The 22,339-nt window shown below is 44.7% G+C and overlaps 1 protein-coding gene across 1 annotated transcript in view; it reads left to right on the plus strand.

The window, feature by feature from the left end:
* Positions 1–273: 273 nt before the first annotated feature.
* gabrr2a (gamma-aminobutyric acid type A receptor subunit rho2a) overlaps positions 274–22,339 on the plus strand; it is a 30,977-nt gene continuing 8,911 nt past the window's right edge. The window contains exons 1-5 of the mRNA XM_037125096.1: positions 274–579; positions 3,148–3,254; positions 16,529–16,596; positions 17,971–18,194; positions 21,708–21,790. Coding sequence (XP_036980991.1) covers positions 458–579; positions 3,148–3,254; positions 16,529–16,596; positions 17,971–18,194; positions 21,708–21,790 — 604 coding nt within the window. The 5' untranslated portion in view covers positions 274–457. The remainder of the gene's footprint in view (positions 580–3,147; positions 3,255–16,528; positions 16,597–17,970; positions 18,195–21,707; positions 21,791–22,339) is intronic.

Here is a 22,339-nt window from a genome sequence, read left to right on the forward strand (position 1 = left end):
TTTTATTTACAAGAGGGAGGAATAATCTGCCTCTCTTGTTGTGTCAGGCTGCAAATAATCCCTGTGTGTGTGTGTGTGTGTGTGTGTGTGTGTGTGTGAGAGAGAGAGAGAGAGAGAGAGAGAGAGAGAGAGTGTGTGTGTGTGTGTGTGTGTGTGTGTGTGTTTCCCCCCTCCGAGCATGTAGGCTACAGATGTTCAGTCTCTCTCTCTCTCTCTCTCTCTCTCTCTTTCGTGAGGATAAGCGCACACAGTGTATGGGATCGCACACACACACACACACACACACACACACACACATACACTCCTGCAGCCTCACGCGGGAGAGGGTCTGATGCCATGACCAAGGACGCGTGCAGCCTCCTCTGCTGAGAGCCATGCGCTGCCGGCTGCGCGCTGCTGGAATGAACCGAGCGAGAGGAGCTTTCAAGAGACTCACCTGTAGATCTGCGCCGTCAAGATGCCTTATGTGACCAAACCTCTCGTTCTGCTCTTATGTCTGGTCGTTACCGGTGAGTGCCGTCGGCACGGCCACCGGGTGCGGAGATGGACCGGCACTGTGGAGACCCAGAAGCACGGCACGTAAGTGGCGGAGAGTCGCTCCATGCGGGAGATTGAGTGTTTGTGATTGATTTGTCATCATCTCGTTAGAAAGCAGCAGCAGCAGCAGCAGCAGGCTGCAGGCTGGAGAAAACTGGAGCTCAAGCTCACTTTGTTATCACAAGTATTCGCCAGGGCTGCTTCTCGTGATCGATCAGTCCGTCGGATGGTTTCGCCATCGATCACTGAGGCATCAAACTGTCAAAAAGGGCGCAAAGTGACGTGTTCAGACTGCTCCTTCCGTCCAAAACTCAGAGAATCTGATTATCAGACTTAATGGTGAAATCTTTATTTTTATTATTATTATTATTATTTTTAACGTTTCCCAAAAGAAACGTTGAATTTAAAAAAAAAAACAACAACGAGTGAAGTCAGTCAGAGAGTATAAGATATATCAGCTGATGGTCAGTGGTGCACTGAGGACAGGCTGTGGCTGAGCCTCACACCTTGTCTTGTCTCTCAGTGTCCACGCTCAGGTGTGAACTCTGCTCTGTGTGCGTGTCTGTGGTCAGGAGAGGAGATCTGTGGCTGCGAGGTGTTCCTCTTCTCCATCGGCTGTGATGCAGGAAAGTGAATAGTGAAAGTGGCCATCTGCATGTCAGCACGTTGCAGCAAGAGTAGAGCAGTGGAGATGATGATGGTGAGAAGGCAAAAAATCTGCCTGCTCTGTATCTTAAACAGTGGATGGACTGCAGTTAAATCTGAGAGAAGCGCTCTGCCAAAACAGCGCCCACACACGCGGGTGGAGAGGCTGCCTGCAGGACGGCGACCTGCTCATCAGGAGGAGTGTGGGTTCAGAGGGGGGAGCCGTCCTTATAGAGACAGACAGCATCAGCACCACCTGCCCTACAGCGGCCCCCATCTCCATGTGGCACACAAAGACCTCTAGTGGCCGTGTGCAGTATGGCTGCTGTCTGTCACAGTGTTGGCAGAGAGCCTCAGAACCTCCCAGCGGTGGAGGGCTGGGTGGCTGTCAGAGCGTCACTGTCAGTGTTGCAGAGCGCAGGTGCTGCTCCCTGTGACACTCACCTCCAGTATCTGATAGCCACGCCCACTTTTAGCTGCACGCTCCAGGTTGTTTTTTGCACATCACATTGGCATGAATTGTAAAGGACGTGTGTTGCTTTGTGAAGCACTGAAAATCAATGTGGCCCTGCAGGAGCTGCTCCTTTCTGGAAGACCAGAGTCCTGCTGTGGTGTGTGGTTCCTAAGCACCGATGTACTGAAGGTATCCTTGATAAACAGCAGCTACGATCTTCAGACCAGGGCTGGAAAATTGTTGCTGCTTTTTCTTTTCTGCTCTATCGACGGTGGCATGTCATGGTTTCTCTCTTGTGATAAATGTCCTTATTGTAAGTCGCTTTGGACAAATGCTTCTGCTAAATGTAAATGTAAAGGGTGTAGAGGGTCCGTCTCAGCGTCACATCATGGGCAGACTAAAGGTTCCTAATGGGGGTGGGGGGGAGTGGTGCTGAATCTGGATCAGTTGTTTCCAGATCACAAGCAGACAGACCCAAAGTGAGCACCACCATCAGAGGATCAATACATCCAGCTCAGTTCACCCAGGGACAGAACTGACTGAATTAACAACACAAGAGTCCAATCAGCAGCAGCCCTCTATATATATATATATATATATATATATATATATATAGATATATATATATATATATATATATATATATATAGAGAGAGAGAGAGAGAGAGAGAGAGAGAGAGAGAGAGAGAGCGATTGTAGGGCTCAAGAAAAAGCTTTAAATGTCAGTGTTAGCCGTGTGTGTGCACCAATCACAAGAATACTGACAGCTGAAATACTGCTGATCATTAACTGAGTGATATCTGTTTCAAATTATCATCATGTGAAACACAAACTGCAGTCCAACAAGTGTGTGAGACAAAACGACGAAACTCTGGCTTAGTGTGCAGCAGTGAGTCGTCAGACTTCTTACTACTACAGAATCATCTCCACTGTTAGTCCCTCTCACTGCTCTCAGTTAAATGTTTTGTAAGAGAAATCAGGAAGGTCAGAGTCCAGAGATAGAGCAACATGCAAAACATATCAAAACCCTGAGTGGACACAAGGTCAGGGAGGGCAACACGTCTGTCTCTCCTGTTCTGCTAACTGTTAGAGAAAACATTTATCTGTCTGTCCAGACGGGTGATTTAACACAGCGTGTGCTCTACACACCACATCACCGCGAGACCCACAAAACAGCTCCGACAATTATCACAGCACGACAGTCGATTCAGCCAAGGACACAAATAGAGTTTTAGGAGGAGCGTGTCTCCAGTCACTGTGACTGTGTTGTCGAACAGAGCGTTGATCTCTAAAGCACATTAGCATTTCCTCCATCATGATATGATGATCAGTGTCTGGCTGAGCTCTCAGCTGCTCCTTTAGACGTTCAGGATGCAATGTGAACGGGAGAGACTTTCACTCTGCTGAGGAGAAAAGGATCAAGTCTCAGTTCTTGTCCCCAGCTGTCCCGGCAGATTGAGTCAAGTGCTCAGTGTTCAGCTCCTCTGACAGAGAATCCTCTCTTCCTCCAGCTCCTTGGCGAAGAAGCCTCCAGATGTGACCAAGTCTCGCAAAGTGAAGACAGAGCATCTGCTCAAAGTGGACGACCATGACTTCACCATGAGGCCAGCATTCGGAGGTAGGTGTGGAGTGCTCCCTACATTTTCATGCACCATTTTCCTGTTGTGCATTTATTCATCATCACACACACACACACACACACACACACACACACAGACACTGAAGATGCTGCTAGATTTTTCTCTTTGAAGCGTCTTAGTTGTGATACATGGTCAGAAATGAAAATGGTATCAAAGTTGATTCAACAGGCTTCCTCAGACCTCGTGTATGAATCCAAATCCATCATTCATCAGGAAGTGGTTTTAAAAAGAAAAAAAAAAAAGACAAGAGAAAGACTGGAAGATGATCCTCTCCTGGAATCATCATATAGCATGAAGCGTCTGCCGCCTCCACATGACTCAGGATGTTTCATACACGAGCTGCATGTCTATATCTTTTCAGGTCATGGCTTGGATCTAACGTTCGCGTTGTTCATTGAAGTGCTTAGAAAGTCGCTGAGTGGCTTAGAAGTGCGTCCCTCTTGCACCTCTTTTGAGTTCTCAAATGAAAGCCGTCGGACTCGAGCGCTCTGTCATCGAGACATCTAGAAGCTAAGACAGACCTGCATCTCTGCTCTGAAATGGGATGAACAGACCTCCTGACCCTTCCTCCTCTGAAGCTGTACCTCGTTAGCGGCGCGGGATGAATCTGTCGTTAAGTGATGTCAGTCCTCCCCCTGTTAGTGTGATTGTTCAGAGAAAGGCAGCGCGTGCAGCCGGAGGTCACAGTGGAACTGGGACTAAAAATAGCCGGGTTCTGGCACAAAGTCCCAGCAGAGGATACACGGCTCTAGTTGCATTAGTATAAAGAGTCGGATACAAAGGGCTGCCCCCTCCAGATGTGTTTAAACCCTTCGCTGTTTTTCTATTGAATAATATTTTTGCACCATAACAGATCAGTAGGCTACTGGCTTAGTACTATCTATCTATCTATCTATCTATCTATCTATCTATCTATCCCTCTACATCGGAATGAAAGAGGCAGAGTGAATCCTCCCTTACCTCTGACAGACTGAGAGCGTATAGAGCAACCTGTTGTCGTCCAGAGCAGAGTGAAATGATCCGGTTGCTTCTAAGAAAGAAAACAATTGTGTATCCCGACTTGGCTCTACCTCTTGTAGCTGCCGTCACCTCCCGCACTCACATGATCGGGCAGCTTTTAAATAAGCATGAAGTTGAGATGATCTAAACCTGTTTTTTTTAAATTTGGGTGGTCGAACTGAAACGAACTGTGTTTGTTAAGCCACTAGAAATCTGTCCTTGAAGGAAAACACAGTTTTGGACTGTGATGGAGGTTTGCAGGTTTCTGAACTGAACCTGACTCACCAGACGGTTTAATACACAGGCCGTGTGGAGAGAGGCCGCTGGAAACTCTTTGTTAAAGGGCAAGTGCAAAGATGCTCTGCAGGTGATCGTCTCTCACATTCATCGCAGGCTAAATTACACCGGCGGTTTGTAAAATCAGACTCTCAGTGAAGTCGGTGAAGAGAAGCGTGCAGACATGTTCTCCTGGAGAAAAGCCCTCAGTGCTGTTCTTCACTCTTCTCTTTTGCTATGCTATAGCAGCCACGCTAACCTCTGGAGGAGCCACCATCTTGTTTTCAAACAGCAGTCATTTTTCTCACAGGCCATCTCCTCTGAACTGCGGCGGTGTCTGCCAGAAGTTCCTCAGACGGCTCCAGAAGTTCTTCATTGGTCAAACCGTGGGCCACTGGTGCTCTACAGGAAGCCTGGCCACATCATCAACTAGTGAGCTCAGCTGCCTCAGCAGGTGGAACCCTCGGGCTGGTTCACAACCTGTCTGATGGCTTGGCGCTATCTGCAGTAATGTAGCTGCGTTCTGAAGTTACAGCGATTACTTCTGCTGCCTATGACGTCATCGTGACTGATGCAACCAGAAATAAGATCTACCAGTAAATAAATCCAACAGCAAAGTAAAATCTGAAATGAAAGGCTGTTATCTGATGTTGATCAGTGAGACCGTCGTCGGCACAATGAGTCAGAGCGCCGGGTTAACTGAAGGTGTGAGTTACATCACCCTCCTCATTTTAAATCTTTCAAGCTTGATTCTCGAATGGCTTTATCTCCCTGGCAGCATGAAAGTGCTGGCAATCACGGCAGTCTGCGTCACACACTGTCGGATTGCATGTGGCTAAGTGGAGAATATGAAGCATGGAAGCCCAGAGTGCGTGAATTGTTTTCTATTAGGAGCCTCCAGGAGATAAATAAGGCAACACCTTGGCCGTGGAGGCTGACCTGACAGCGAACTTGATGGCTGGAATGCCTCAGTTTTCAGTGAGTGAGCCCCTTGTTTGTTCCACTTTGTAAACGGTGCTTTAATGAGGATGCACACTGAAAAGGGTAAAGAACACTGAGACAGATTCCTCATGCAGGGTGTCACTGTTCAGACTCCACATGAGCAGTCGCTGCCAAGACATCTGACAGTGGATGATGGATATCTCCATCCTCAGGACAGACAACCCAAAGTCAATTACAGGGTCTCTCAAACCACCTCTAATGTATGTACATAGTTTTGGAACTCACCAGCTTCATATGGATTTCTAAGAAATGGTCCGAAGGTTAAGATATCCTGACTGATCAGGACTGCTGATGTCATCATCAGATTACTGACATACTATAGGACATATAATGATTTTGCTGTTGTAAATATTACTGTTGCTGCTCTAGAAACAGCACACATATATTCAAAATATTCAGTCTATTACCGATCTGAATTGAGTCTTTTTTCAAATAACATGTCTTTTAAAAAGCGATTATTTATTAATGAAAAAGAACCGAGCTGATAAGGAATATCAATCGGATTGGTATTATTGTTAGAATCCTAACGATGAGCACAAACCGTGTCGCCACTACGACAAATCACACGGTTGTGCAGTGCGCATTTAAAAAGATGTAGATGAAGTCAGACGCTGCGTGTCTTCAGTGGACAGAGGGGGAGTGTGGCTAACGTGTGGGGTGTATTATTGCTTTTAATCCGGGGAAAGATAACACATTAAGCTTGTTGATAATCCACTCTGAGGGGAGCGAGGGAGAAAGCCATCGGCCAGATCATTTGATGTATGGGCTCGGAGAGACTCATGTTATGATCTGTTTGCTGTGCACCAAAGCCACTGCGTGCTTTTCACAAAATGCGGTGGCTTAGCAGTGTTGAGGATTTACCAGAGGTCATAGAGTCAGAGGTGGGGTTGTTTCACACCGCCTGTCACTCTAATATATCATCCACCCTCCATTAAAGTTACACTGCTCTGGTCACTGAGCCAGGTCATCTATCTATCTATCTGACATCAGATGGTGGGTCACCTTTGAGCATTTGTGCCTGTGTGTGATTGACATCATCTCCCATGATCCCACAGTCCTGCACAGTCCTGCATGATGATGTTCTGCAGGACTGTGGGATCATCTCCCATGATCCCACAGTCCTGCAGAACATCATCATACTGTTTGTGTGTTTTTTTTCTCTTTCATCTGACCTAAAGCCTGCAGTAATCAATATTTTTATATTACCAAGGATTAGATGAGTCTGACCCTGCTGATGGTGGGCTAGAATAAAGACAGGAGGGTGTGGTGACACAGCAGCAGGCCAATCACAGTGATGCACGGGGGACAGCAGCCCAACGTGCTGGAAATCCACAGGCAGCACAGATTTATTTATTTATTATTTTTTTTCAGTTCAATGCCCGCACGATGGCATCAAGCCGCTGCTATTTCCACCGTCTCACCTCATAAATATTCACTTCATATTGTCGTTGACGTGACTGCGGCATTTGCACCCTAATGAATTTCAAGAAAAAAAAAAACCATACAGTTCTGCCAGAAGAAAGTTGAGGCGGGAGGCTGTGTGACACAGAACTGAACATCTCCTGCGTGCACAGGCACAGCAGTAAGTAATGAGGTGTGTTGAGGCGTTTAGGGTGACTGCGTAGGAGCCGGGTGTCATTTACACGTGATTTAACGTGACCAGTGGGGACCTGTGTGTCAGAGGCTGCAGACCTGTGGATATACAGTATCTGTAGTAGCTACCTCACATGGCTGCAGGGATTTAACAGCACAGTCAACACAATCAAGCGATGATACGTAAAGTTTGAACGCTGCCCACATTTATTCCAGCAGTGAGTTGGGATTTAATGAACTGCAGGAAAAAGCTTTTGATACAATATGAAGCGGCTGAGGACAACAGATACAGATTATATGATTATATCATATTATTCATCAGTCGTCCCGCTTTAATGACATTGCCGTGCTTTAAAAGCTACGAGCGGTTAGAGAGTTTAATTTGAGCGGGTTATTTGCATTTTGAGAATTGCTCTGTTGTCGCCGCACATTTGTTAAGTATTTAGTTTGTTCTTGAGCAAATCAAGCAGCAGCTGAGGGACTTCATGCTTCGTCCACAACGACAGACTAATAAATCAGTTTTGACCGAATGTTTTTTTTAGCGTAGATGAGCCATGTAACACAGAAGTGTTTGTAGCACATGGTTCATTCAGGGACTCTCAGAAATGTGGAAATCCTCATAATTTCTGGCTATGAGTATGCAACACAAAATACATGAGTGAAGGGTTGGTGTTACCAGTGACTCCATGAACAACATATATATCACCGTTCTCAAGGCAATATGACTGTTGCTACGTAACAAGGAAAAGGTGTAGTGGACCTTCAGTATATGTTCACAGTTTAACATCCTGGTTTGGGTTAAACTGACTACGTTCCTATACAAACATACTAGCATTGCGTGCATAACTGTAGTTATGTTATGTACGTCAGGTCATTTAAAATAACTCACCATTTACACTACAGCTGGGCGATAAAATGATCTTGATCATTTTCACTTTCAAAATTTGACAACGATGATAAATTTGTCTTCCTAGAAAACACTGCACCAACAGCCAATCGCACGGCAGAGGAACAAATGCATGTGGTGGTTGATGGGTGTTTCTGGCCCCTCCCACTCCCACCACATTGCTTATGTGAAAATAATCTGACAACCTGAAGTCAGACAAATGACAGACCAGTATTAGGTGCAAAATGTGTCAGCACCCGCCGCCAACCTCTTCCGTCATCTCAAAAGGTGCTGACCTGAACTGAACAGCTACCTGAAAGTTTAAGACTGTGCAATATTCACAGGATAGAGTAGCGTCATCATCCTCAACACTTTTTATTATTTTCGTTAGTCAATGTATAGTTGAGTTTGCTACCTCTAAAATCTTTGAGACATGTTTGAAACAAGCAATTTGGCGTACGTATTCATAATTTTACTTATTCAGTGTCTAACCTAAAGCCATTCGGTTGGTTGGTACTGTTGAATGTTTGTCATCTAATATCTGACAATAAATAATAGTATTTTATAAGCCATAATTAACCCTCTGGTTCGTTTTGAGTTCTGTCCTAAGCAGAATACACTTAAAACTATAAATTCAACATCATTATTATTGTTAAATACATATCGTAATGATTATCGACATCGATCAACATAAAAAACAAAAACATGTTGTGATCACACTTTTGACCATATCTCCCAGCCCTAATTTACACTTGGTTTCACAGTGGAGAGGAAACAATTGTCCCTGACTTCCTCAGTCTTGTTACCTTGCCTTACTTCCTCTTTTAGTGCCGCAATAATTACAACAGCCACAAGGTGACAAGAAACATGAACATGTGTTGTGATAAGCTGCTTCCACGGTCGACCTATGTGGTCATGACAGCTGAGTAAATGGTGCAATTTTAATGGTTACGTATTGAATAAAATGCAGCTCAGACCTATCCTTGGTTTTGAGGTTCTGATACAAACAATACAAGAGTGTTTGAAGAATTCTCACAAACCTATCAACACTTGTGGAGTGGACCACATGACCTCCACAAGAGCTCTGCTCTCTATAAAAGGCAGAAATGTCAACTGCTTAATGTGTTGATATGTGATGACATTTGAACATGTTCTTTGACCATCTCTCAGTACATGGAAGTGAGGCCAGAGGACAGTTGGGCTGATCGTGGAGCCGGCAGTAAACATGACCTTGAGGAATACAAGCTTTGAAAAGAAGGTGAATGTCCTGCAGTACTTCATATGTCTTTATTCATATAGAGACAGTAACCAGCTCTGGGTCTCCTCCAGCGGCTCCCTGTTGCAGACTCATTCTGGGAGCTTTGCCACTGGAGCAATCTCTAATCTTTTAGTCTTGATGAAAAGGTTAAAGGAACACTGAGGCATCATTGATGTGCACAAACACGCATAACAGCTTTTATTTTCCGTTTAGACGCTCTTAAAAAGTCACACTATGAATCCAATGATTGACTACCATCCCCCGCAAATCTTAAAATAACTGACACGGCGTGATATCTTCCAACCATGAGCGCTGTGGCTGCTGCCGCCATAGTTCGGTGTCAGAACTGTGGAGATTCAATTAGAAGATTGTATCAAGCTCTCGACATCAAAGACAGCTGTAACAATCCATTGATTAAGGCTCACTGCTGCTGTATTTAAATGCTGTCACTTTTTCATTGTGTGCACAGTTGAGTGACTGGTGTATTGGCGTGGATGCAGTTTCGTGGCATTAGATGTCATGAACAGCAGGAATGAGTTCAGGCTCGGGGGGGAACACTGTCTGTTTCCTTTTGTGTGGCTAAAGCTTTCAGCGGTGCTCACTGATGGACCGGTCAGTGTAACACCCAGATACCATCTGGAGATCCGGGCTTTTATCTGAGGCGACTGGAGCATAGCTTTAGCGGCTAGCCTCACCCCACAATAATTCAGCCTGCCCGCCGTGTTAGCCTAGCCTAATTCTGCCTAGCTGCATGGCGGGCCCCCGCTTCAGCAGCGATGAGCAGATTAAGCTGGCAGCGATTCCTCCTGCTTACAGCTTAGATTAACACAGGCAGCAATCTGTTACGCCATCAGACAGCTGTTACCCTGCAAATGACACTTTGTCCCAACTGAAGAACAGGCAGAAATGAGTGGAGATCCAAAACTGGCTGTAAAAGTACATCCGGTACTCTGACATTGTGTGAAAAGAAAATCTGGATATTTATAGACGTATTCATATTATTTATAGACTTGGCGTCGCTCTCCTGCATTTTTGCATTGTGACAGTTGGTCCTGATCATTCACTGTGTTTGCACTGAACACATTGTGCATGTTCTCCCTCAGACAACTTACTTTATTATTGAATGTGTTTATTCAGTTTGAGCTGATTTCTGCCAAAACAATCACAACTGTGAAAACAAAAGGCGCAGCTTGATGACGGTGAAGTGTAGCATTGGATTATGGGAAACGTTGTCCTCACTGTTAAACGGCCGCCATCGGCAATAAATATCTATGTTCACGCAGAAGTGTTCACAGACGGGACCATACATCAAAGATTTATTCATGAGGTCACGTTTCCCTCGTCACTGACATCTCGTGTCCTTTGAAAATGACAATATCTTAAAAATAAAAGAATTAAAAACATGTTTATTAAGTTTAGATAAGTTAAGTCAAACTCTGACCTATTCTAGTTCAAAGGTGAGCATTGTGCGCATGACAAAGTTTAAGCGTGGCCAAGCGAAAAACTCCCAAATATCATCCGAAGCCTCGTTTAGAGCTGAGCATTTTCTGATAAAGAAGAAGAAGGCATTTTCAGACGGAGAATTTTTCAAAGAAGCAATGATGATAATTGCTAACACTGTACTTAAAGACGAGAAAAATGGAACCGATCTCAGCTCCACTCTCACCGATGTCCAACTGGGGACATCTACGACGACTAGACGAGTGTCACTTACGTCTGGTAACCTGGCCGAGCAGCTGGACCGGGATCTGGCGAAGTGCAGGTGGTTTAGCATCCAGTGCGACGAGTCCGTGGACAGCAGCAGAACAGCGCAGCTGTTTGTCTTTATAAGGATGGTGTACAACGATGACTCCCGTTGTGAAAATCATAAACAGCAACAGGATATTTAAGGTGCTATCGGAGGAGATGTTGGCGGAATATGGCAACCTGTGCTACACACAGAAATCTGATGGCTGAGCAGAGGACGAGTTTTACTTCCTTTTTTGTCACTTTTGAGTGAAATCAAAGAGTTCATGCAGTCCAAAGCTGAAGACGTCTCGCTGCTAGAGGACACAGAGTGGACACTTGACCTTGCATTTTTGATAGATATTACTGGGAAACGAAACCTTTTGAACTGTGAGCTGCAAGGCAAAGACTGTTGTTGATATGATAAGTGCCTTAAATGCGTTTAAAGCCATGATGAACATTTTCTCTGTGCATTTACAGAGAAGAAAAATGTTGCACTTTCCCTCTGTGCAGTCACACAGACTGCATCTGAGACATTTGACAAAATTGCAGAAAAGTCCTGTCGAGTCATAAACAGATTTGGGCAAGAGTATGAGAACAGGTTTTTTTGACCTTGATCAGCTTGAGCCATGTGTATCATTCATTTCCAATCCTTTCATCAACGTGGACATAACAGACATTGCTGAGCAACTGAGTGCAACGTTCAATTTGGATGCTGGACACGTGGAGATTGAAATCGTAACGTTGCAGAATGACCTCCACCTCAAAGCCTACCAGGCTGCACCAAACTTTTGGCGCCTTGTTGACACAGAAAAGCACAGTGGTGTGTGCACAGCAGCCATGAAGGTTGCCAGCCTGTTTGGTTCAACCCATCTCTGTGAATCAGCATTTCCTGACATGAACTTCACCTGCTGAATGTAACTAATAAAGTAACTTGTAATCCAACTTTGTTACTTTTTAAAACAAGTAATCTGTAAAGTAACTAATTCGCCTGTTTCACGGCCTGCAAGTGTCAAAAAATAAATGAATAAAACACTGCGTTACTACCTGAAACATAGATCCAACAACAAACAAATATTTGCACCACATTGGTTATGGTGGCAACGCTGAGTCAACAATTGAGAACAGACAAGTCACATAAATTCAACACACACCAGCTGCTAACAAGCATGGGCAGCATACTGCACACTGTTGAGAGCAGAGGGACCAGCATGTGTTGAGCCTTTCTGCCCTGCTGCTCACTCCGCCATCTAAGACAGTTTGGAGGTTTCGTGAGAGGATTCCTGCCGGAAAACCTTTTTGGATGGTGGATCATTTCACTTTTCGGTTGCAGTTTTGTTAGACTTAGGCAATACGACTCCTCGGTTAGGTTTTGGGAAAGATGATGTTCTGGGTTAAACTGATAAGTCAGCCCTCACGTTTGGTGTCAGCCGAGACAGAGGCAGCAGTGATCACTAACCCAGCGCGAGCCGACGAGAGCGTGCACCCCTCACGCAGCACTGTGTGTGTGCTGCAGGACGTGAGGCGCTGTGTGCAGCCCACTGATACTCGTATGTGTTGATCTTCACTGTGTCTGCCTCGTGGCGTGTGCAAGTCCTGCACATAATTTACCATCATTTGCACATTCAATTAGGCTACATTTAAAGCCACAATTTAAAACACAAATGTAAACAAAAATAAATTAAAAATCCCTAAATGTAGCCTGACCAGTAAACTGGAGCCTGCCTTTAAACTGGAATCACTGTTAATTGTTTTCTTTACATCAGTTACATGCAGGGAAGAAGGCTTATCGTCTCTTATGACCAGGTAAGAACACACGGAAGTCTTGAGTTGTCACATTTATGCATCCAACTTTATCACTGATAAGGCGTTTAGACAGTGATAAGCGCTGCCAACATGCTGCTGCTGGCTCTAATAAGGCGAGGCTAAGTGGCAGGGCTGTCAGCGTCTATGAGCCGTGAACAAACACCGTTTATAGCGATGCAGAGGTGTTAATGGCATCCTTGTGTGATTGGCTGCTGGAGACAGAGATGTGTCAGCTGCGTGTGTGAGAATACAGATGGCAAATGGACATCAGTTGGAACATTTTTTTCATCAACGACTTGCAAACGCCGAAAGCCCTAATAGATAACACAAACACACTGCTGCACACAGCCAGTGAAACAACCGTACATTAACAGTTACCGCCGTCTGGAGATTTGACATACAAGTAATCAACATTCGCCACCATCTGTTCGAGGTCTGTCTTCTGTCTAATCACTGTTCCTGGCAGCGGTGGTCAGTTTATTCCGATATGTCACCTCATCTTCTGATCTGTGGTGAATGAGCCCCTGATGTCTGTTCTCCATTGACATTACGATGTGTTGGGACGCTGCACATCAATACGGAGCGCTGAGACACGGTGAGGACAAGCCTGTCGGACTGTACAGTTTCATTCTGATGAGTTCCTCCAGACTGTTCTGGTGTTCAGCTCCTCTGGATGTAACACGTGCTTGGTCACTCCTGTCCTGTAGAAAATAGGATTTGTCCCCCTTGATGTATCACTGTAACATAACTATGTCACTTCAATAACATTGATAAGACTCAATAAAACTCCTGGTGCCTCTGTAGGTGTCTGCAGCAGCTCATGATGCAGGTTCAGTCTTTGTGTGGAGTCTCAGTCCGTCCCTGATGACTCACCTCCAGTAAGTGGTTCAAACAAAGGATGTGTTAGACATACAAGCCAATGAAACGCAGGTAACAGCTGTTTACATTTAGATTCAGACTTGGACCTGGTTTTAGGTCCGGCTTCCTGAGGGATATTTAGAAAGATGCCGGTGCATCAGGCCAGACACCCTGGGGTGGTTGACTTATTGCCAAATCATTTCAGGATATTTAAGAATTCATATTGATTCAGTTTGTCCCAATATCTGACGTTTGCCATGTCGTCAACAACACATGAATGAGAAGCTGTGCATGCACACCAGTCGTGACTGATGTTGTTGTTCCTCATGTTCAGGAAACACAAAGGCCACGAGAAGGTCACATAATCACATCATGTGGGATTCGTCATCACATTACTGATCCTCCGTGCAGAAGAAGGCCCATCACCTTAACATCACACTCATCTCAGTCTGGTATTTCATAATCTGATCTTCATCTGTAAATATTTCATGAGCCAAAAAAATTATTCAAAGTCTTTGAGTGCTCACTAAGCCTTCGGCATGTCTGCATAGAATGAGTGAAGCACCACGGATCTGTGTGACAGCTGATGGCTCTGCATTAACAGAATCTAAGCTGCATCACAGCTTCCCCTCAGTGGTGTCCCACAATAGTTTGTCTTGTCCCCAATTGACTCCACAGGGGACGTCAGTGTGGATATGTTGTGGCACACAGGATTTGGGCCCTCTCTAAAACTGCTGGCTGTAGTGTTTCGTGTGTGTGTCTATGTGTGTGTGTGTTTCTTTACCTACAGTGTAACTGTAATATCAGTAGCACACATCTGGATCTGGACAGGAGTTACTCTGCATCCAACAAAACTGAGCCTGTAAACATCTGGACAGCAGCATTTTCATTTTCCTCTCAGGGTGTAGATTAGCACATGCCATCAATATGTGCACATTATCAGATTCATGAGTCCAGTTTGGGTTAGGCTTATCTAATATGAGGTTTTCACGGATCTAGTAATTAATGCTAGTATGTGATTCTGATGCAGCGGTGAAATGATGTACAGTATTCACAAAGCCAGCGGTTTGATTCAATGCGGCGAACTGTCCGCAGTCAGTGTCCCCACGTGGAGCTCTGTTTAAGTGTTATGTATGCAGTCTGGAGTGCAGTCATGGTGTACAGTGTGAACAGCAGAGGGACGAGCACACAGCCCTGGGGGGCTCCGCTGTTGAGCACTAACATAGAGATGTGAATGCCATCTGAACTCTCTGTGGTCTGCTTGTGAGGAAGTCACAGAGTGATGTACTGAAGCCCAGAGTGTTCAGTTAATATTTAACAATATTAATCATGTTGATGGAAGAATCTGGACATTTGGATTCAGTCCAACAGCTGGACAGTGACAGTGAGCCTGCAATCACTTCAGCACCACAGACCAACAAACCAGCTGCTCGATACTCTGACCAGGTAGACCCTGGTGAGTAAGTTGGTTTCAACAAACCGGTGAAACATGAGGACGTTTCAAGTGTGACACACTTGATGCCATTGTCCCAGTAAGTGAAGAATAATCCCAAACACGGAGATCCCTCCACAGGCCCTCATTTGAAAAGCTTTGGTGACTCTAATCTAGCATTTAGTGTCTCTGCTAATCTCTTTGGATTACAGACTGTATAGATAAGTGATGCAAAGTGGTTCAAATCGCCTGTAAATCTTGCCTCCACTTCAGCTCAATGCCTGTGAGCATTGTGTGTATGGGTCACATGTAATGCTGTTATCCTTATGGAGAGGTCAGAGTTCACACAGATATGAAAAAGAGATATGAAGCATTTGCAAGAGTGACAGTGTACTAGTGTACAGTAACACTGAATGAGATGGGGTCAGCAGAACACCTCATACAGGTAAAGCTCCTGTACAGTGACTGCATGAGATAATCCAGCAGCAACTCATGGGACAAGAACATTTCTTTTAAAAAGCCAAAAGCTGTAATTGCAAATCTTTGCAACAGGCGCTGTTAATATTTCCTCTCTTCCATGAACAGAATACAGATGTGCTTGTGTTCCACTTCCTGTGGTGTCACGTGTTGCCATCCCTCGTTCGTACACTGCTTAAGTGAGGCGGCTGTTAATTCCTGGATTCCAGGAAGTTAAATCACATTTAGAAAGTCGGTCAGAAGTCGCCACAAGTTCACACGGAGCTTAAGAAAGTTTTATTCCAAACTGACCGTAAAAGCTGTGTAAATGTTGGTGATGCTGGTGGGAGTGAAGATGGTCTCTGACCCAGTTCACGATTCAAGCTCGGCATTTTTTACTTCTGTTGTGATGGTGCACGATTCTCAGGATGCCTTGCTTCAATATCTTCAATATCCCTCTAATGTGTATGTGTATCGCTTTTATGTAAGTTTTTCCTAAATCATAGAAGATTATTAATATTTGTTCACATGCAAAGTGTGGCTTCTAAATCATATAGGCCTGTGGTTTTTAAACATGGGTTGCAGTTTGCTGACTTTAAAATTGCATTTTGTGTGTTTGGTTGATTTTTTTTTTGTGAGTCTGATGTTGGGTGATGTTGTTGATTTTCTTTTTATTAATAGTTTGTTAAATACAATGTAACTATGGACGTTACAATAGCTCGGTAACAGGTAGAGCTGCCTGAACCTCCTTGTTGTGCATCCCAATGTAAACACACTGATACACCTGTTAGTGTGTTTGTTTCTACAGTGACTGATTGAGACTGAGCAGAGGAAGGAAGCCAACTGGTGGCATGCAGATCGTTCTCTCGTGAATCAGCTGGACAACACCTGCCTGCTGCTTCATAACTACAGTCTGCTTCACACTATATGCTCATGCTCATCATATACTTCTGTTTGGCAGGTCCTGCAATTCCTGTCGGCGTGGATGTTCAGGTGGAGAGCTTGGACAGCATCTCCGAGGTTGATATGGTAAGTAAACCCGTGGTTGTCCTCACTTTATACAGTGTGACAGATTCTCACTGATGCAGTCAGACAGCAGGGTCCAGCCTGAGGAGGTCTGTGTGCTGCTTGATAAGGAAGAACTGACGTAGCTGCTGCACTCTGTACAGTTTAGAGCCTGTGAATCGTTTCTGAATAAAACTCCTTTGAAGTGCACACACACGTATGTATTGTTAAACAACATGTTCTCAAGTCAAAAACAGACGCTTGGTCAGTGGCCTTCAGATTCAAACGGTGACACACATGTGCAGCGTCCCGTCAGACGTTCTAATAAAGCTCGCTGACTGACACCTCACTCATTGTGACATCAGGACTTTTAGACAGTTATTATCATTATGAAACTGTTGTGGTTCGGTGAGGTTTAGGCATGATGAGATGCTTTACTTGGAGAATAAGCTGGGTTTGTTGTTTCTAGAGGAAATTATTGAAGAGATTCAACAAGAGAGGCTGGTAATGATCAGAATCCAACATCATGTTAGTTTCTGACAGAATGCCTGTCAGATGAATGTTGAATGGTATTTGTACGCGTGTCCCAATGGTCGAGGCCAACAGATACGAACTGAGGTGATTTTTTTTGGAATGATTCAATCTTCCAATTTAGTGTAAAACAGTTTGCTCAATAATCATGTCGATATGCAGACATTCAGACAGATATGAGCTGGAGTTGTAACAGCAGCCAACGTCAGCAGTGAACGGTTCTCCGATGGCTTTGAGCCTGCAGATGTGCGGAGATGTGAAACTCTGAATAGCTAATTAAATGTTGACTGCTGAGGACCAACAGCAGTGAACAGTGGCCAGGTTTCCTCTTCTTTTTTGGATGGTCTTCACAGACACCAGATGTCCCCCGCTGTCTCAGCTCCTGTCAGTCATGTTCCTCCCCGTGTGAGTGCAGCCTTACTGTGACTTACAGTAGCTACGAAGCTACATTTGGCTTCTCAGCTTGTTTCGTAACCTGTTAGCTCTGGATTGGTTTGTAGCACTGCTCAATGTTGATAGACAGTCCTGAGATTCTCTACAACATTATATAAACATTTATGCAGTTGCTCAAACTTTTTCTTGTACTGCTGTGAAACTACGTTTTAGCAGAGCATGTGGCATTTCTGGGGTTTTATCACAAAAGTTAAGCAAAAGCGTCAGATACACCTGCAGATATGATTGTGGTTTCTTGTACATGGTCCCGTTCCACTTGATGAGGTCTTCAACATGAGATGAGGCTTTATTGATCCCAGAGGGGAAAGATTTTCTTCCGCTGGTCACTGGTCGTCTTCCAACATGGCTCTGTGTTGTTTGGTAGTGGATCTCTAGCACGCTGTGTCTCATACGCCCGTCCTTTGATTCCACCAGGACTTCACCATGACTCTGTACCTGAGGCACTACTGGAAGGACGAGCGCCTGTCGTTCACCAGCAGCACCAACAAGAGCATGACGTTCGATGGCCGCCTGGTGAAGAAGATCTGGGTCCCTGATGTCTTCTTTGTGCACTCTAAGAGGTCCTTCATCCACGACACCACCACAGACAACATCATGCTGCGCGTCTTTCCTGATGGACACGTTCTCTACAGCTTGAGGTTTGCTGCTACTCTGGTCATGCTTCATGCAGGTTTCGATCTGCCTCCCAGTATCTCTGCTGTGGACTTTTTAAATGAAGGTCACACACTGCAGGTGGGAACACCTTTTGTCCATGCACTGGTCAGTTTTGTTATTGCGCCCCCATAACAAGTCTTCTCTGTCTCTTAGTCAGAAATCTGCGCTTCAGTGGTGTTTACATACACCATATGTTCATAGCCTGATTTATTTAACACAAACAAATGGATTTTTATGTATGTTGACAGTATTATCATCCAAAATTCCATCTGTGCAAACCCATGAGCAGGAGAGGCACGAGCGTCATATTAAACATCAGTAATCAGAGTAAGTTTCTCCACTGGCCAAAACCACATCCAAATTCTTCTTCTCTGTGTATAAGACTTCAGTTGAGATTGAGATCTGAAACTTCCTGTGTCATCTCAAGCCATTATTCACACAGTATCTGTCAGTTTCCCCTCAGACAAACCAATCCAACAGAAACTAATCTCAGTGTTCGACTCCAAAATCATCTGATCTCCACACAGGAATGACTTTGTTTAAATCTCAGTGAGACGTCAGAGCCAGTGGTGAACAACTTGAAATAAATGCTGTTAAAGGGCCGCTCCGCCACTCTTACTTGTGTGTTCACAGGTCTTGGTGTGTACTACTGCATATGTGAAACCGTGTATGATATTTATGTCTTACACACGGTAGACTGGTTTGCAGTGTGGTAATCTGTGATGGGTAGTATTGGAGAGATGAGGCTTAAACTAAATCTGTCTACTGTAAATCCACCATAAATTGGACTACATGTGACACGATGGCAGTTTATATCATATCAGCCAGGACTTTTCATTTTGAAGCCTTTTCATCTCCTAGTGTTGAATGATGAGGAGGGTCAGCCAGCCTGAAAGAGCTGCTAACCCGAGAGGAATGTAATTAACCTGAGCTTGATTCCACGTGTCTCTGTAAAATGCCACATCAGACACTTTCTCTAGAATATGAATTTTTATACCAATTCTATATATAGCGCACTGCTCACTGATACGTGCTGTTCAAAATGGACGGCCGCAGGGCTGCTTGCAGCTTTTGAAAAGAGCTCAATCAAAGAAAATTATAGCAATTCCACTGTGCTTCCTTTGGTGCTCAGCAGCACACCCGCCGCATCGCTTAGCAGCACTTGAGTGTGCGCATTGTTTGGGTTCAGGTGTTCAGGTAGTGTGAGGCCTGCACAGGTCCAGTGTTAGACCTCCTGAGCCGCTCACACCCTCAACAAGTCCACACAGATGGTATCAAACCCTTTAAAACAGACTTCATTGTGTTTCAAGTGTTCCTGTGCAGGTGAAAGATCCTGAAAGCTAAAAAAAAAAGTCTATACCAACAGGAGCTCCCCTCTCCCACAGAAAGCACCTGATAGGTGGTCTCTGTGACTTTGTGACATCACACTACACAGTCACAGTTTTGAATGACAGAGTGCATACTGGCTCCAGGAACATGCTGCTGAATTTTAATTGACATACTGTTTAAATGAATCCATTTATTCTGCTGTCTTTCTGACAGTGTCATCATCTCCCCTTGAAATCCTCCTCCTTCTCATAGATCTTTCCCCCCCTACACCCTCCTGCTCCTGTTTCTGGCGTAGGATATCATTAATCTCTAAATTGCTAATTTCCCTGATCCAAGTGAGCCTACAGGTTGGTATGTACGGAGCGGAGGTGCTTATTAAAGTGCTGTTAGGCTGTGATATGACTGATGAAATCTAAAAGATATCCGTGAATGTTCATGCCAGAGCTATGGAGCGGTGCAGATTCAGAGCTGAACTACAAGCAAAACTTCAAACACTGCCAGAAGACTTCTCTATTCTCCTTAATGTGTCCCCTGCTGCACTGTGCTAACGTCGAGACCTCTTGACAAGATGGCAAATAAGAAAGTCATGAAAGCAGAATCCGAGCCAAGCAAGTGTGCGAGCGAATGAGTCGATGAGTAAACACGGTGATGGTGCTGCTGCAGACTGAACGGGAGCAGAGCACGCTGATGTGTTACCCACACTAATGACAGCCACTCAGGCCTCAGTGATGGCCAGCAGGCTCCAAGTGTTGCACTGTATTCTGTGTTTAGTTCCCTTGAGCACCAGCTGAACAGCTGAATAAAGAAAGGGAGACTTTTGAAACCAGAGCGGGATTAAGATGCCAGGGAGCCCCAGGACAAGAATAAGATGCACATCCCCCATTAATCCACATTCAGTAATCCTCCCACTGAAACACAGACCACACAAACAATAATGGTAGGGTTAGAAATAGGTTGTATAAAATAATAATAATAATAATAATAATAATAATAATAATAATAATAATAATAATAATAATAATGCTACTAGAACACAGCTGAATCTCAGAGCAAATATGTGTTCACAATGAATTGTGGGTAATGTAGGTGCCAGATTTTGACAAGGAAGAGGAATATGTGTAAATAGAATAAAGACGATCTGTCTCTTTGCTGTTTCTGCTGCATTGATTTTAATCCTGAGTGCCGAGTCTGTCTCTGATATCAACAACCGCTCAAACGACAGCGCGGTCTGAAGTGGCTCGTATTGATGAACCTGCGGAGGCATTTTACGGACTCTGCATTTCCCCTCACCTCAGAGATTTCCAGCCCGTTTCAGCTCATTGTTTTGGTTTGACGCCCTGCCGCAGCTTCGTTGTTCCTCTTCAGTCTCACAGCAGCAGCAGCAGGAAGCTGTCTGCAGTGAAAATCCTGCTGGTACACTACCTGCTCCTCGCCAAACAGCAACCGGACCGGCTGCTGAACGCAGCGGAGCAGCTGAAGAGACGGTTCTGACTCGCTGATACACAGAGACCTCTCTACACGTGCACCTACTGATAATAAAAAGGATAATAAGAACTTGTATTTATGTATTTTTATAGCAGCTATCACGTGACCCCGTGACTCTTTACACAGACTCTCAAAACTGAATAACTCTGGACCGCCTCATCTGTACCGACATTCTCCTCCAGTGCTGCAGTGTCTTGGTGAGGCACTGGATGGCCGGCTGCTCTTCTCGAGGGAAAGTATCAGATAATCATCTCTATGTGTGCGATGTTCCTGCTCTCAGTCTAACAACAGGGTCTTTGGTCTGAAGTAAACACTGGTGTGTGTCAAACTCTTTCTCTGAGATGAAATGACAACATTTTTCCTTCAGAAAGTTATTCCCAGTATATTATTTGTTTTCCTGGTCCAAACTGGCAGGCAGTTATTATATATTCTGACAGATGACGGAATGATTGAAGAGATGAACAACAACAACATGCATGCGTCAGGCTCTGTTTCTGCATTTCTCACCATGGATGTTTCCAGGAACATAAGTGTGTGTACTCAGCTGTAATGTGAGAGTTTGGACGACCTGCTACCGGGGGGAGGCACCTGACATCCCGCGTCACATGGAGTGGCGTGCACCTGAGTGCCCGAGGTGATTCAGAGTGATATTAATAAAGAAATGTTGTTTCTGTGTTGGACAGAGTGACAGTGACAGCAGCCTGCAACATGGACTTCAGCCGTTTTCCTCTGGATTCTCAGACCTGCTCGCTGGAGCTGGAGAGCTGTGAGTACACATTTCATCCATTGTGGTTAAAATGGTAAAGTGGTCGTGTTCCCATGTTTTCTCCCTCAGAAATCAAGACCCTAATCTGTTATTCTGGAACATGGTGTTCAGAGATGGTTTCAGTTTTTAGAGGAACTAGAACTGTTTATCCGAAAAATAATGAGAGCGATTTATTGTAAACTTCAAACAGCAGAAGAAGAAAAAGTTGCAGTCGCGAGCTAAGAACACGACAAGGCGTCATCATGACGGGCTTGTTCTCAGAGGGGTGTCGCACAGGGTGACCTGACAGTCTGCTGTACTGTTATAAAGTTGCAATGTGTCTCTCTAATGGGGGTTATCAGAGGTGAAGAGACACATGCTGGCACCTAATTGTGATTCACATTGAATGAGATATATACAGTACAACCACGTCCCTGTGGAGGGAGCCTAAACACTAAGCTGCACCAGCATCAAAGCTGCTGAGAAATAAATGGGTTATAATCATCCTAGTTCAGAAGAAACCTACTTTGAACCTTGTGTTTCTGAGCACAGTCTACTCTCTATAACATC

Source organism: Acanthopagrus latus, chromosome 16 (assembly GCF_904848185.1).
Source record: "Acanthopagrus latus isolate v.2019 chromosome 16, fAcaLat1.1, whole genome shotgun sequence".
Classification (NCBI taxonomy): Eukaryota; Metazoa; Chordata; class Actinopteri; order Spariformes; family Sparidae; genus Acanthopagrus; species Acanthopagrus latus.